This window comes from Taudactylus pleione, unplaced genomic scaffold (genome assembly GCF_031769625.1).
Source record: "Taudactylus pleione unplaced genomic scaffold, aTauple2 ptg000391l, whole genome shotgun sequence".
Classification (NCBI taxonomy): domain Eukaryota; kingdom Metazoa; phylum Chordata; class Amphibia; order Anura; family Myobatrachidae; genus Taudactylus; species Taudactylus pleione.
In genome coordinates, this window is record NW_028284792.1 from 16,445,918 (window position 1) to 16,463,442 (window position 17,525).

At 44.7% G+C, this 17,525-nt stretch overlaps 1 protein-coding gene across 1 annotated transcript in view; it reads right to left on the minus strand.

Moving 5' to 3' along the window:
• Positions 1 to 17,525, minus strand: part of GLOD4 (glyoxalase domain containing 4) — a 39,786-nt gene that overhangs the window by 8,733 nt on the left and 13,528 nt on the right. The window contains exons 4-7 of the mRNA XM_088445983.1: positions 7,765 to 7,909; positions 7,337 to 7,473; positions 6,138 to 6,224; positions 4,568 to 4,681 (exon numbers count right to left, since the gene is read on the minus strand). Of these exons, the coding sequence (XP_088302109.1) occupies positions 4,568 to 4,681; positions 6,138 to 6,224; positions 7,337 to 7,473; positions 7,765 to 7,909 (483 nt within the window). The remainder of the gene's footprint in view (positions 1 to 4,567; positions 4,682 to 6,137; positions 6,225 to 7,336; positions 7,474 to 7,764; positions 7,910 to 17,525) is intronic.

Sequence of the window (17,525 nt, forward strand, 5' to 3'; positions counted from 1 at the left end):
TATGTATTGTATGACTAAGCAGATAACAATGATAAATCTCTTATGAGGAAATACTAATTTATTAATAATTAATGGGAAAATAAATAAAATGCCTGGTTCTGCAAAACATTTAATTTTACCCAGCAATATTAGTGAAATTAGATGGAGTGTGTGTTTTTTTAGTAGAGATTAGCGGTTCCGGTGTGACTCGGTACTTTTCTCCAAATGGGCGCAAGTTCGGATTTTTCTTATTGGCTATCCAAAACACTTGAAAGCCGGATAGCCAATAAGATGCCGTTTTTGAGATCTGAACAGAACTGAGTAAAACAGCTCATCTTTAGATTTTAGGCACCTTGCATCAAAGGGAGCACAACTATTCCTGTTCTGCACAAATGGTTTATTTTTACATTAACGCTGGCACGTTATGTCCAAAGTAAAAAAAAAAAAAAAAATACACTAAAGTGCTTTAAATAATATTTATATGCACTTTTCTTACAATAGTGCTTTGCATTTGTAAAAACACAAGATAGAGAATTTAACAGAAAAGAGACTTTTAGAAAGCAGTTTCAATGTCCCCTAACTTAATTGCAGCCATAAATGAGGCTAAACCATGCAATATTTTAGCAAAATGTAATGAATGTGATGGTTCTAAGTGGTTGAAGGTTGGTCTTTGTTGTGCAATTTGTACAGTGTGACCATGGAAATTATCCCACATCTCCACAAACCTAGGTGCAATTCTCGTTTAGACAGACCTTTCCCAAGCTTAAAGAGCAGACATGCAGGTTTCAGCGTCTTAGGCAGCCTATCAAGGGAACAAAAGCAAGGATTTCTGCACTGCACAGCAAGTGAGCTTAGTAACGAAGGTCCAGTAACTGTAACTCCATGTCTGATACACTTTATTATGTGTTCTGAGAAACAGTTTCACTGCAGCAGCAGGACAATTCTCACACAGGCGGGAAGTGTTTACTTTCACTTTCGCTGAGGCAGCTGCTGCAGAGTGCAGAGGAGGACGGAAGGGGATCTAGCTGTGCAGAGGAGAAGCCAGGCAACACCCACGGAGCTGCTGCTAGACCCTGCCCCACCACACAGCATAAAAGGTAAGAGCTGGATGAGGGGTGGCAGACACATATGGGGAGTGGGGGGCTGATGACACTGCTATGGGAGGGAGACAAAGACATATGGGGAGTAGGGGCTCAGGGAGCTGATAATAGTTACTGCTATGGGTTGAATGGGAGACAGATATATATGGAGAGTGGGGGCTGATGACACTGCTATGTGAGGGGGGAGATAAAGACATATGGGGAGTAGGTGGGGTGTGGGGGTATGCCTGTACTGGTAGTGATGGGTGCTGACTGTTCCGTGCTGGGTGAGGAGTGCTGTGCAGGCTTAGGGGTGATGGATGCTGTGATCTGTTCTGTGATGGGTGATGAGTGCTGTACTGTAATCTGTGCTGTGAGGGGTGCTGTGCTGGGCTAGGGGTGCTGTGCTGTAATCTGTGCTATGAGGGCTGCTGTGCTGTAATCTGTGCTGAGTGTCGGGTGCTGGGAGAGGGGTACTGTACTGGGTGCTGTGCTGTAATCTGTGCTGAGTGTCAGGTGCTGGGAGAGGGGTACTGTACTGGGTGCTGTGCTGTAATCTGTGCTGGGTGAGAGGTGCTGTACTATAATCTGTGCTGTGAGGGGTGCTGTACTGGGAGAGGGGTACTGTACTGAGTGAGGGGTGATGGGTGCTGTACTGTAATCTGTGCTGTGAGGGGTGCTGTACTGTAATCTGTACTGGGTGACAGGTGCTGGGAGAGGGGTACTGTACTGGGTGAGGGGTGATGGGTGCTATGCTGTAATCTGTGCTGGGCGAGAGGTGCTGTACTATAATATGTGCTGTGAGGGGTACTGTACTGAGTGAGGGGTGATGGGTGCTGTACTGTAATCTGTGCTGCGAGGGGTGCTATGCTGGGCGAGGGGTGCTGTGATGTAATCTGTGCTGGGAGAGGGGTACTGTATTTGGTGAGGGGTGATGGGTGCTGTGATGTAATCTGTGCTGGGTGAGAGGTGCTGTACTATAATCTGTGCTGTGAAAGGTGCTGTGCTGGGCGAGGGGTGCTGTGATGTAATCTGCGCTGGGAGAGGGGTACTGTATTCGGTGAGGGATGATGGGTGCTGTGATGTAATCTGTGCTGTGAGAGGTGCTGTGCTGGGCGAGGGATGCTGTGCTGTAATCTGTGCTATCGGGGCACTGTGCTAGGTGACAGGTGCTGTGATGGGTGAGGGGTGCTGTGCAGTGAGGGAAGAGGAGTACTGTGAGGGGAGAATTTGCCCTGTAGAATGCCTTTTGAGGTGGGGGTATAATGAACTTTCCCCTAAAAACCTGTCCCTTTTCTCTTTAGTTACAGCAGTGTGCTGTGAGGGAACAACCTGGGGTTTTCTGCTGGGGCACCAGACAAAATCTTGTCTAGGGCACCAAATTGGTTAGGGCCGGCTCTGACTGAGGCAGCCCCGCCAGGCATGGAGCCACCAAGTGCCTGCATCCCAGGGTCCCGCCGCTTCTTCTTGCCAGCTGCACCACATGGACGGTGGAAGCATATCACATTCTCTACTGTAGTACTACTAGTGTGTATTCTCCTCTCCAGTAACCCTTCCCGCTGCCTGTGACCACGTCCCTGGCCCTGTCCCCGGGTCCGAAGTCATAATGTCGTGCTGGCAGCTGCCCACTCGTCAGTTAAACCCTGTGGAAATATTCGGGTGACTTAGGCAGCGGTGCTGGCAAACCCCTTAGTTCTCAGGGGCCCGAGTTCAGTGCACCGCTGGTAGTTCTGCCACTGCCTCCTCTTAACACCACTAGTATTGCCCACTATCAAATTATTTTAAGAGAGCATAAAACATACAATTTTATTTTTCTCATCAGGGCTCATTTTCAAAGTGTAAATAAATATGAGTAAATTTTTCCCACAAATTCACTTAATTATCTATTAGGCACCTTCATAATTGCACAAATCATACTGCTTTTTATAGAGCAGTTGCAAAAATCAAAGTTGGTTTACATATTTGTGGCACACACTAAACTGGGAATACCTCCCTAACTGAGCACTATTTACACCACAAACCTTTTCTCTTACACTTCATTCTGCAGCCAAATCAGAATTTATTTGCAGTGTATTACTGCAGCTAGACCTCCTTCAGCTTGGAACACGCAGATCTGCAAATATAGGCTCATGACAACAACAAAAAAACAAAAACACATTTGATCTGAATCTCTGTGTTTTTTTCTGTGCTAATAAAACTACCTATGTTGTCTTCGTCAACCAAGTGTCCCAAGCTGGGTGTGCCATGTTCATTCAGTCAGAATGCATTTCTATTGAAGATTCAAAAGTATTCTATATATATATGCCAAAACAGCATGCAGTACTATAGGAAGATCAATGGCACAAACAAACTTACTACTACTACTAACGTAGCTATGCAGGAATTTAGTGGTGTCAGTCCATATACGTGGAATGCGCAAATAATGTAACAAACGCCAATCAGTCCAGAAACTATTGCCTAGTTATTGAGTGTTCTGCTGTGCTGAATATCTCCAGGCCATGTAAATACTAAGGGGTCTATTTACTAAGCAGTGTTAGGAGACAGAGTGAAAAGTGATAAGTCTGTGATAAGGTGCCAGCCAATCAGCTGCCAACTGTCATTTTTCAAACACAGCCTGTGAGATGACAGTTGGGAGCTGATTGGCTGGCACCTTATCACAGACTTATCACTTTTCACTCTGTCTCCTAACACTGCTTAGTAAATAGACACCTAATTGTAAAATGACCTGTACAGGTTGAATCTCCCTTATCAAATATTCCCAAATAAATAATTTTTTTAGCGAGACTAAAATAGTGACACCTTTGCGTTCTAATGTTTCAGTGCTTAATGCACAAAATGATTAAAAATAAGGTAGAAAATTATCTTCAGCCTGTGTGTATTAGCTGTATATAAACCATAAATGAATTTCGTGTATGTACACAAACTTTGTTTGATACACACAATTATTAACCATATTGTATAAAATTACCTTTAGGACAGGTGTATAAGGTGTATATAAAACATTAATGCATTCTGTGTTTAGACTTTGGTCCCATTCCCAAAATATCTCAATATAATATGCAAATATTCCAAAATACGGAAAAATCGGATATCCAAAATACATCTGGTCCCAAGCATTTTGGATATGGGAGACTCAACCTGTATTATCTTTAAACACAAAAGAATCAACATTTAAAATCTTATTCTACACCGAGTAAACTGGCTTGATCTAACTCAAAAATCTATCAAAGATTTTAACCTATAAGAAGCAATAAAGCCTAACTATTTGACATACAATACATCTTCATACAATACATGATTATTGTTGCAGGTGACTTGTAAGTCACCACAGTGCTCCGCCATGCTGAAAGGTGGGGAAAACAAACAGAATATACATAAAACAGGACTAGACAATGCAGGGAAATTACAGACATTACTAATAACCACAGAGTCTCACATTTCAAATATTATTCTAAAGCTTTTTTACTCTCAAATATATTTTGTTATTTCACAAATACACAATTACTTACAGGATCTGACAAAATGACAACTTGGACCGTAGCTTTTCCAGGAGTATCTAGACTTACAAGAGGGGTCAGGATCTTTTGATTTGATCTTTTCATAATTGACTCAATAGTTGGAAGCTGTTGAAACATTACCAAAGGAAATATAAGCCAATCAGAGCTACCCGGATAAATTGGTAATATTCAAATTACAGTAAGACCATATATTTGTAATTAGTGTTTACATATAAAGTGCCACCGGTTTACAAACTGCTAATAGTCTAACACTTTGCTTCTTCTCCATATGGAAACATGTCAGTGACTGAGGAGTGGATCCGTGTACAGCCGCCGGAATTTACCATTTAAGAAAAGTGGTCATGCAGTTACTTTATGGGCTTCCCAGATGAAGTCTTGGGCATATCCAGGGGAAGCTAACAGTCAATTCCCTAACACATTAGTACACACAAGCTAAGATCCACTTCAGTCACCAGCCTTTTAACCTATCAGTATGTTATTTTAGTGTGGGAGCACACCCATGCCAACACAATGAACTCACACAGATAGGGCCCCAAGTGGGACTTAAGCTCATGACCCCAGAGCCATTAGGTAGCAATGTCCCCATTTTATATTATAAAGTGTATCCAAAAGGTGCCCTACTGATACCTTGTGATTGAAAAGAGAACAGTGTGCTTAGAATATCAAAATAGGGAGACATAGAAGGCACATTGGGATTGTGCCCATCCAAAACACCATATGCTGTCACCACTTTAATTTCTTATTTCTTTATTAGTGCCAATAAAAAGCCTAATACTCATAAATGCTCTATTGTGTCCTGAAACGGTAAAAAGAATTTGGTTCTTAGAAGACAATGTTTGCTACAAATAGAAGATAATATTTTGTTAGACTACAAGTAGTTCATAGACTGTATGGACATTTTAAGTAAGTGCTGGTGTGACTGCAGAGTGTTTTTTCTTATTTATACCCTTTATAAAATACTTGCCCAAGCTACATCCTGCAAGTACTCTGCAAAATCTTCTATGATGGAGATATCTGCTACTATTATGTGCAATAGACTGAGCATACCCTAACAGATTTAAAAATGCTTTCTCAATCCAGACTTTGATGAACAAACTATATAGTCCTCATTCATCAATAATAAACTATTAAATATTCTAACACTGTAATGATACTGTTACAAATTGTAATGGAATCTGTACAATTTTCATTGTTACAAGTGTTACTCATAAGAAACCTTGAGCTCACAATTATATGGGCTATAAGCATAATATATGCTTATTTTCTTACCAGAAGCCAGCAGTAAAGTAAAAACAAATTTCCAAATAATTTTGTTATTACAATTAGAAAATACTATGCTCCCACATGGTTTCATTCTAAATAAAAATATTAGACAAGAGTAGCGGTATGGTGCTGTCCTACACACTATATATTCATAGGCAGGAAATCTTTTTTTTTGTACATTATGAGAATTGTATCAGTTGAATTTTTGCTCAAAATTTATGTTGAGCAGAACTAATTTTATTTAAGAATGGTTCATAAATCACTCACAAAAACATAAATCTAAATAACACATTCCAACCTCATCTTTTGGACAAGCAAATGCAATACGGCCAAATCCTGTTGCATGGTCCACTGGTCCGCCTATATCCTTCAGCTCCAACTTACACTAAAGAAAAAAAAAATATTACAACAATAAACGAGAAGCTGTCCAGTCCCCATTAGGGTTATGCCCACCTGCTCTACAGGGTTATGCCCACCTGCTCTACAGGGTTATGCCCACCTGCTCTACAGGGTTATGCACACCTAGTAGGGATTTTCATATTTAAATGGGTTGTCCACAATTGGACCAAACCCCCTTTATTGTAATATGTCTTCTCATGAAGCAAATACCCTACAAAAGATACTGTAGCTAGCTGAGGATATAACAGGGTAGGAATTTCTAGATTTATAATTGGAATTACTTTTTAACATTTTCATAGGAGAAAATGGGTTTTATTTAGCAATCAGCACTTTAAATCCCATGGCAAAATCCCCCCCAAAAAGATAAATAAACCCTAAATAGTGTGAAAACCTATTTTACTGACTGTATCGCATCCTTCTCATATACAAGGGGCATATCCAATGATGTGCACGTTTACCAAAAATCTCGCACCTGCAGGGTTATACCTGCAGGTGTGAGATTTTTTTAATTCAATTGGGTGCAAGGTTTTTAAAAAAATTTTTGAGCACTCAAATTTTTTCTTTTTCTTCTTTTTAACTGCTCAAGAGCAGGTCCTATTTTTCCTAAAATCCATACTTTAAGGAAAAATTGTCGGCACTTGCTCTGGAACCCTATGGACACCCCCCTAATGACTTATTAGGCAATTGAAAGTTTCCAATTGGCTTAATGTCCTTTATTACTCACCTTCTGAAGCGCTGTCCTACTCGTATGTCTCTTCTCCAGCATCGCAGACAGCTTCCATGGACCGGGCAGGGGACAGATACTACTAACCCTGCTCTCCGCACACACTATAGTGAAAAAAAAAATTCCCTTGAGTGGAATTTTGACTGCAAAGAACCCTGCAACCAACTTTTTAAAACTGGATACTGTGAGGTCCGCCTAATTTTAAGGAGGCGAAATATAGTGCCCAATTGGATATGCCCCTAAGAGTCCACAGCATAAAGCTACAGGAAACATCTCTACAAGCTTCATTAATGCAACAATTTAAAGAAAAATATAATTTCTCAATATATAAAAAAAACTAAAGCCATGAAATAGAATACGGAAGCAAACATCACCTGGTTGTCTGCATAACCCAACAGAACACTCTTTTTACTCTCATCCTTATGATACATTTTCAGCCCCAACAAGTCACACCAGTACGCAACAGATTTTTGTAAGTTGGACACAGCAAGAGTCACTTTTTGCACTGGATCTGAAAGTATATAATATATACACATACTGAATTAGTATCAGACTATTAGCTCTGTGCTTCAGTCTTTGTAGGTGACATAAATGGAATTTTTACACTTATAAAAGATATAATTGCGCCCAGACAGAACAGCTATTTTATTACATGGAAAACAGACAGGTGTATGAGGTGAAAGTGTTAAAAACATGTATTATAAGGAATAAGGGATTTATGGATAGGGCCATGTGTACATATAGTTCTACAGAGACTACTTGAAGTTTGTGAGTGTGGAACATACTCTTAATGCTGCTTTACCTGTGTTGGGCTGTGTTTTGTCTTCTAAGTAGAACTTGTATCCTCCTGGAGCTTCAGTCTCAAACAATCCAGTGGTCAGTTCAGAAAGTGGCCAATTCATCTTCTTTGCATTTAACACAGCCTGGCTGGACTGCAGAGTGAGTCCCTTATGAGACAGAAGAAAGGAGACAAGAAAATATGCTTGTAGTGGATTTTCCTTTCTGACATTTTAGTACATGCTAGGGCTAATTATGGAGACATGCATCTGTGACATATAAATGTACATTATAAAGTAGTTAATAGTATTTAGTGTTCTCTAGGAAGTTCCAAGTCTGCAATGAATTTACTGTAAGCATAGCTTGACAGCTGCAGTACCTACGGGATGCAGAGAGGAAGCAGACGGTCGAAATGCATACGGTCGAAATGCCGACTGTCTAATCCCAGCAGGGGTCTAATGACAGGCGGCGAAATCCCGACGCCTGTCATTTACCTACGCCAGGAGCCCAACGCCCGGCATACCGATCGAAGGTAAGCCAGGCGCCGACAGCCGCGGGGGAGGGGGGGACTTAGGGTTGGGTATGCCCCCCTGGGAGGGTTAGGCTAGGGTAAGGGGGTGTTAGGGTTAGGCACCCCCGGGGGGAGGTTAGGGTTAGGCACCCACCGGTTTAGGCTGCGGGGAAGAGGGGGGTTAGGTTTAGGCACTTATAGGGGGGGTTAGGGTTAAGGCACTTGGGGGGAGGTTAGGCATCCCTAAGGGAGGGTTAGGGTTCGGGTGGGGGGGTAGTAATAGTTGAAATACTTACCTGTCGTGATCTTCACTGCCGGTCTTCCGCCGTCGGGATTTGAACCCCGTACCTACACACAGAACTGTCTAACACAACCACCAAATCAATAATCCTTATATTTTGCTCCAGCTATTACAGTCCAGGGCTTGTATCGCCTCAGATTTATATCTCATCAGCTGAAAACAACCAAAAAAACCTCCAAAAAACACATACATAGCAGGGAAAGGAATGGGAGAAGCAGGGCGGAGGGGACAAGGGCAATTAACAGCACTTACACGCTATAGCGCACATTTTACACATTAACTGACAGTGATGACGTAAAAAAAATAAAGACACCGGGTCCATCAGGACAGGGGATGGCTAGCGATCATCAATGGGAAGAAACCATCAATGGTTGTCCAACAATAGTTTTCTGATCGATGGCGAAGAGGCAGATAGTTTCCCATCATCAATGGTAGCTGTGAACCAGATGTGTTATTTTTCCCGCACTTGCACTGCAACGCTACTAGGCTGTCAGCGAGTAGCCCTGTGCCATGGAACCATCGATGGTACGCCATTAAAGTTTCATTCCATCAATGGTTCCATCCGTATTTTCAATCGATGACAACCATTGATAGAGGGTACACCGATGGCCATCCTTACTCAGGACGCATTGTGACCAATCAGCAGCACTCTCATTCTCTTGGCAGAGGAAGGGGAGGAGACCACGGTGACTGTGCTCTCACTCCCTCCCACACAGGATCTGAGCAGCCTGCTGTGTGGCTGGGGCTGTCACCGGAGGACTGTACTGGGGCTGCGGAGGAGGCATAGGCGGAAATCATGCCTGCCGAAGACTCTACAGGCGCCTAGTGAGGGAAGCAGGGGAATACACTACAGGTGGCTCTGTGGGTACACTATGAGGATACTATAGGGAAGAGAAGGGAGACACAAGATGGGGGAATACGGAGCAGAAAGCATACAGGATATGGGTCAGGTGCTCAGTTCATATATACAGTCAGGTGCATAAATATTGGGACATTGACAGAATTTTCATATTTTGGCCTCTATTCACCACCACAATGGCTTTGAAATGAAACAAACAAGATGTGCTTTCACTGCAGACTTTCAGATTTAATTTGAGGGTAATTACATCCAAATCAGGTGAACGGTGTAGGAATTACAATGGTTTCTATATGTGCCTCCCACTTTTTAAGGGGCCAAAAGTAATGGGAGAAACTAAACAATCCTAAATCTAACTTTCACTTTTTAATACTTTCTTGCAAATCCTTTGCAGGCAATTACAGCCTGAAGTCTGGAACGCATAGACATCACCAGACGCTGGGTTTCATCCCTGGTGATGCTCTGCCAGGCCTCTACTGCAAATGTCTTCAGTTCCTGCTTGTTCTTGGGGCATTTTCCCTTCAGTTTTGTCTTCATCAAGTGAAATGCATGCTCAATCGGATTCAGGTCAGGGGATTGACTTGGCCATTGCATAACATTCCACTTTTTAGCCTTAAAAAACTCTTTGGTTGCTTTTGCAGTATGCTTCGGGTAATTGTCCATCTGCACTGTGAAGCGCCGTCCAATGAGTTCTGAAGCATTTGACTGAATATGAGCATATAATATTGCCAGAAACACTTCAGAATTCATTCTGCTGCTTTTGTCAGCAGTCACATCATCAATAAATACAAGAGAACCAGTTCCATTGGCAGCCATACATGCCCACGCCATGACACTACCACCACCATGCTTCACTGATGAGGTGGTATGTTTTGGATCATGAGCAGTTCCTCTCCTTCTCCATACTCTTCTCTTCCCATCACTCTGGTACAAGTTGATCTTTGTCTCATCTGTCCATAGGATGTTGTTCCAGAACTGTAATGGCTTTTTTAGATGTTGTTTGGCAAACTCTAATCTGGTCTTCCTGTTTTTGAGGCTCACCAATGGTTTACATCTTGTGGTGAACCCTCTATATTCACATCTTGTGGTGAACCCTCTATATTCACTCTTGTGAAGTCTTCTCTTGATTGTTGACTTTGACACATATAGACCTACCTCCTGGAGAGTGTTCTTGATTTGGCCAACTGTTGTGAAGGGATTTTTCTTCACCAGGGAAATTATTCTTCTGTCATCCACAGCAGTTGTTTTCCGTGGTCTTCTGGGTCTTTTGGTGTTGCTGAGCTCTCCGGTGCGTTCTTTCTTTTTAAGAATGTTCCAAACAGTTGATTTGGCCACACCTAATGTTTTTGCTATCTCTCTGATGGGTTTGTTTTGATTTTTCAGCCTAATGATGGCTTGCTTCACTGATAGTGACAGCTCTTTGGATCTCATATTGAGAGTCGACAGCAACTGATTCTAAATGCAAGTGTCAAACCTAGAACCAACTCCAGACCTTTTACCTGCTTAATTGATAATGATATAACGAGGGAATAGCCCACACCTGTCCATGAAATAGCTTTTGAGTTGATAGTCCCATTACTTTTGGCCCCTTAAAAAGTGGGAGGCACATATAGAAACCTTTGTAATTCCTACACTGTTCACCTGATTTGGATGTAATTACCCTCAAACTAAATCTGAAAGTCTGCAGTGAAAGCACATCTTGTTTGTTTCATTTCAAAGCCATTGTGGTGGTGAATAGAGGCCAAAATATGAAAATTCTGTCAATGTCCCAATATTTATGCACCTGACTGTACTCATGTGTACATACAGGTCAGGGAGAAGCAGGAGAGGTGCATTATGTATGTCAGAGGTAGGCAACCAGCTTGGAACTACATATTCCAGCATGCACTGCCACAGTTTTGCTGCCAGTGCATGCTAGGATGTGTAGTTCCACAGCAGTTGGAGTGCCACAGGCTGCCTACCTCTGATTCTACTACTACTTATGCTTGAGTTCAATATACTTTGCATTGGACACTTAGGGGCCTATTTATTAAGCAGTGTTAGGAGACAGAGTGAAAAGTGATAAGAAAGTGATAAGGTGCCAGCCAATCAGCTCCCAACTGTCATATTTCAAACACAGCCTGTGAGATGGCAGTTGGGAGCTGATTGGCTGGCACCTTATCACTTTCTTATCACTTTTCACTCTGTCTCCTAACACTGCTTAATAAATAGGCCCCTTAGATTCAATTAGCCGTGAAAAGCCGCGGTTTGGGGAAAAGTTTTTGCGCAAACTTTGGGCCCGATTCAGAGCCGGACGCAATTAGCGCTCACTTGTCCAGAAAATAGGGGTGGCTATTCAAATGAACCGTTCGCTCTTTGCGGTCTGTTCACGCCTCTAGGTCTGAACGAGCGAACAAAACTTGCGGTAGTTTTTTGGAAAAATACGCCCCCTGGCCGCTCGCATCCTACGTCATGTTCGCTGTTTATTAGATTAATCGAGTACATCGACCAGGGTATGAACTGCTCACTATTCTTGGGGTTGGTTTTTGCTACCACAATCTTGCGAGCAGTTCTGGCTATAAAATAACCCAGTGACGTGGTCAATGACGCTGCTGTATTAATTATGCACACCCATAAAACGCCCGTTTTGACCTTTAAGCACGCCTGCGTTCGGATCTCCACTCCCCGTTTTCAAGCACCTTACCCTGTTACCACCCACATACGCCTCTTTCTGTCACTCAAATTATCAGGCATTCGCTATTTTGCGAGCACATGAATTTCGACCGCACCGACTGGTTCGCGCATGCGTATAACGATCCATGCGCAGTTGGGCAAACATTGCTTGGAGCAAACGCTTACGAGCGGCTCTGAATCAGGCCCTTTGTGCACAAAAATGTGTGTTGTGCATTCCTATTGCCGTAGTTTTTGCATGTGCGAATTCTCCATAGACGAAAACCGGCAAACTGTTTTCACAATCTCAGAGCAGGAGAAAAGTTGTGCAAAATCCCTATTTTTGCTTAACAATGTGAGGACTTGGCTTAGAACCCCTTGGACACACCCTAATGACAAATTAGGCAAAAATATATGTTTTGAATAGCTTAATTTGGCCAATAATGACATGTCATTTTTGGGGTGAAAAAATTAAAAGTGTTGGAAAATGGGATTAAAGTAGTGGTTCCGGTATTTTTGGGGGCTGTATGGATGGGGCATTAAACATTGCAGGTCACTGCAGCAGGTGTATTTTTAACATTTTTTCAACGTGCACTTATTGGACGCAAAAATATACTTGCACACATTTTAATGTACCCCAAATTTAATTGCAGCAATTATTTTCTCCAAAAAATTAGCTTTTTATCATTTTTCCACACTTATACAAAATATGCATATAACAGCCGTTTGACACAATTTAAGAACTCCAAATACTTTTGTTAGGGCCACTAACACACTTCTAAATTAAGGGGTACAGACAGATTTCCCCAAATTCACCTGTACTTTCCGCGGGTTACTCGATGGTCAGTTTTAATGTGAATGCATTTTCACGTCTTTTGTAATTGGATAGTGCGAAAAAAGGGAGTGCGCATAGACAAAAGACGCAAAAATATTGCACAAAAACACGCAGTGCGTGAAAACATCTCCGATGTTAAGTTTTCACTTTATCGCATCTAATTGAATTCCCCCCCTTCATATGTAATTATAATGTATGCACGTCGATTTTTTTTTGTTTTTTCTTTTTAGTAAAGATTGAATATTCTTGATAACCATCTTCTATGTATGTATTATTGAAACATCCTGAATTTAATATTCACAAATTTTATATTTTATTCACTAGTGAAAATCAATTGGCTAACCATACTAACCAGCGCATGTATCCCATTAATTTGCATTGTTTTGTTTTTTGTTGTACGCACTTATTGGGCATTAGCTGCAGGAGTTCTGTAGTTGTACATTATTAGTATTCAATGTCGAGGTACCAGTCTTTATTTCCCAATGATTGTTACCTATTAACCTGATCAACAGCAAATAACAGCTTTAACTGCATGGTGCCCGTGGATCCAGATCTAGCTACACCCCAAGGTCAAGCCTGTGTACCCTATGGACTTCGAAGAAAGAGAGATAACAAAGGTAAGTTCTTACCATATTTCTCATTTTCTTCTTCAGGGTCCATAGGGGGTCCACAGGGTTGACCTTGGGGATGTCCCAAAGCAGTCCAACTAAGGGTGGGGACGCTCCTGTGCTGAAAGGAGAATCCGGCGCCCGAAGGAAGCATCCTGAGAGGTGAAGGTGTCAAAAGCATAGAATCTCAGAAAGGTCTGGATGGAAGACCACATGGACGCCTTACACAGCTGAACAGCCGAGGCGCCACGGCTAGCTGCCCACAGACCGAGTAGAATGAGCCTTAACAGAGGCTGGAACAGGAAAGCCCTCCTGAGCATAAGCCTCAGAAATAGCCAAACAAAGCCATTTAGCCACAGTTTGTTTGTTGGCAGGCCAACCCCTCCTGTGAAATCGAAAGAGGATGAATAAGGAATCCGACTTCCGAATGGAACTAGCCTGGTCCACATAAATTCGGAGAGCCCGGACCACATCCAAGGAGGCCTCACCAACCGAGAGGTCAGGTGACTGAAAGGCCGGCACAACAATTTCCTGATTAATGTGAAATTTAGAAACCATCTTAGGAAGAAAACCCGGACGAATGCGAAGCACCGCCCTATCCTGGTGAAATATCAGAAAGGGAGGACGACAGGAAAGCGTCCCCAATTCTGACACCCTCCTGGCCGAAGCAATCGCCAGGAGAATAATAGTCTTAACAGTCAACCACTTGAGTTCCACTGACTCTATAGCGGTTCAAGTGGAGGACCCTGGAGGGCCCGAAGCACTACCGCCAAATCCGAAGGACTCACCGGAGGAACAAAGGCAGGCTGAATCCTAAGAACACCCTGGAAAAAGGTGCGGACATCTGGCAGTGGAGCTATCCTACGCTGGAACCACACAGATAGTGCAGACACATGAACTTTCAAAGAAGCTAGGAGTAAGCCTAGCTCCAAACCAGACTGAAGGAACGCCCAAATCCTAGAAACATGAAACACCTGAGGATCGTAGTTTCTTGACTCACGCCACTGAAACTAAGTATGCCATACTCTGATTAAACCTGGCGGATGCAGGCTTACGCGCCTGCAGCATCGTGTTGATGACTGAGCTGGAAAAACCCCTGGACCTTAGGACGGATGTCTCAAGAGCCACGCCGTCAAAGACAGACGACCCAGATCCGGGTAAAGGCAGGTCCCCACGTCGAGGTAGAAGGAACGGAGCGTCGATGGAGAGGCTCCGAAGATCGGAGTAACAAGGGCATCTGGGCCAAGCCGGAGCCACCAGCAGAAGCGTGCCGCCGTCCTGTTTGAATTTCCGAAGGACCCAAGGAAGTAGGGATATCGGGAATAGATACACCAACTGAAAGGTCCATTTCACTGACAGCGCGTCCACCAGGCTTGCATTGGCATCTCTTGTCCTGGACCCGTACACGGGCAACTTGTGATTGTGTCATGAGCCATGAGGTTCACCTCCGGCAGTCTCCACTTGTCCAGGAGTAGCTGAAAAACCTCTGGGTGAAACAACCATTCCCTGGGATGCACGTCGTGGCAGCTGAGGAAGTCCACCTCCCAATTGAGGACTCCTGGAATGAAGACCGCCGAGATGGTCGGAAGGTGGCACTCCACCCAAGACAGGATCTGTGACACCTCTGACATCGCTGCTCGACTGCGAGTCCCCCCTTTATAGTTGATCTACGCCACCGTTGTGGCGTTGTTGGTATACAATCGGGAAGCCGGCTGCCTTAATACCGGCAGCCGGCTTCCCGACTGTCATATCCCGGCGAGGGTGAAATGCCGGGTCTGTATCTAGACGCCTGTCATTTCCCCAACGCCGGAAGACAGGCGCCCGGCATCCCGATCGAAGGGATGCCGGGCGCCGCGAGTGGACAGCCGCGGAGGGTTAGGTTTAGGGCACCCGGGGGGGATTTAGGGTTAGGCACCCCCCTGGGAGGGTTAGGCTAGGGGGAGGGAGGGTTAGGTACCCCCGGGGGGGATTAGGGTTAAGCACAGGGGGGGAGGTTAGGGTTAGGCACTCCTAAGGAGGGTTAGGGATAGGGGGGTTAGGTTAGGTTAGTAGATACTTACCTTGGGACGATCAGGATTTCCAGCGCTGTCGGGCTTCCGCTGCCGGGCTCTGCTGGTTTGTCGGGCTGCCGCTGCTGGGATTCGAACTCCCGGCCATGCGGCAGCTGGGATATCATACCAATTCCGCGTTGTCAGACTGAACTTGCACGGCCCTTCCTCGAAGAGCATGACCGGACAACTGGAAGGCCCTGTACACGGCCCGAAGTTCCAGAATGTTGATCGGGAGAACTGCCTCTTCCGCATTCCAACGGCCCTGAAGTGAAAGTTGACCTGTCACTGCACCCCAACCCCGGAGACTGGCATCCGTCGTAAGCAGAACCCAGTCCAGGATCCAAAAGGGGCGACCCTTGGTGAGATGAGATGTCTGAAGCTACCAAGCCAGAGACAGACGCACCTCCGGAAACAATACCAGCATCTGAGTCCGGATCCGGTGTGGTAACCCTTTCCATTTGGATAGAATCAGTCCCTGCATGGGCCTGGAATGGAACTGCACCATGTCGAACGCCGACACCAAGGACCCTAGAACACTCATTGCCGAGTGAACAGACACCTGGCAACTCCTCAGGCAACTGCAAAATCTTTTCTGGAGTCAAGAAGATCCTTTGCTGACGAGAATCCAGAAGGGCTCCCAAATGAACCATCCTTTGTGACGGAATCAGGGAGGACTTTTTCCAGTTTATCAGCCACCCATGCACTTGCAGATAAGCGATCATCAGGTGCAGATATTGTAGAAGTACCTCCGGAGAGATTGCTAGCAATAGGAGGTCGTCGAGATACGGCAGAAGCCGTATACCCTGGCTCTGCAGATAGGTAGCCATGACAGCCATAATTTTTGTGAATACCCTTGGAGCTGTGGAGAGGCCAAAGGGCAGGGCCTGAAATTGGAAGTGGTGCTGACGTATAGCAAACTGCAGATACCGCTGGTGTGAAGATGCTATAGGAACATGGAGGTAGGCGTCCTGGATGTCCAGGGAGACCATGTAATCCCCTGATTCCATAGCCAGAATGATGGATTGTAAGGTTTCCATTCTGAATTTGGGCGCTCTGAGGAACTAGTTCAGCGACTAAGTTGAGGATAGACCGAAGAGACCCATTGGGTTTCTGAACCAGAAACAGAGTAGAGTAGTAACCCGTCCCGCGTTGAGAAAGCGGAATGGGAACAATGACCCCTGCTTTCAGCAAGGACTCTATGGTTCCCTGAATCTGCAAGGCCTTGGTCTCGTCCCGAGAAGTACTTGTGCAGTAGAACTGGTGGGGAGGTCTGTGACAAAAGGAAAGGGCATACCCGAGAGACCACTTCTCGTACCCAAGCATCCATGGTAGTAGTGCACCAGCACTGGGTGAATTGAAGAAGTCGGCCTCCCACTCTGGGATCCCCCAGAGGGAGGCCCGTCCCATCAGGCTGAAGGTTTATCCACTGGCTTGGAAGCAGGGCGTCTAGCGCTCCAGGCCTGCTTCTTTGGTTTAGGGGCGGCCTTGGTTGATGACTGCCCCTTGGACTTCCCCTGAGTTCGAAAGGATCAAAAAGCAGGAGGTCCTAGCCTTAGAAGGCGCAGCCGCCGATGGTAGAAAATCTGACTTAGACTTTGCCAGGGTATCTACAATTTTGTCCAGGTCTGAGCCAAACAATATCTCCCCATTAAAGGGTAAGGCCTCCAGGCCTTTCTTGGAATCCGCTCTCTCCAAGAACGTAGCCACAAAGACCGGCAAGCAGATACTCTGGAAGTCAGAAGATTGGCATCCAAAGCCGATTCGCCAATATAGGAAGCGGGGTAGCAATCGGGAAGCCGACTGCCTTAATACCGGCAGCCGGCTTCCCGACTGTCATATCCCGACGAGGGTGAAATGCCGGGTGTCTAGATGTAGACGCCCGGCATTTCCCCTACGCCGGGAGACCGGCGCCCGGCATCCCGATCGTAGTGATGCCGGGCCCCGCCAGCTTACAGCCGCGGAGGGGGGAGGGTTA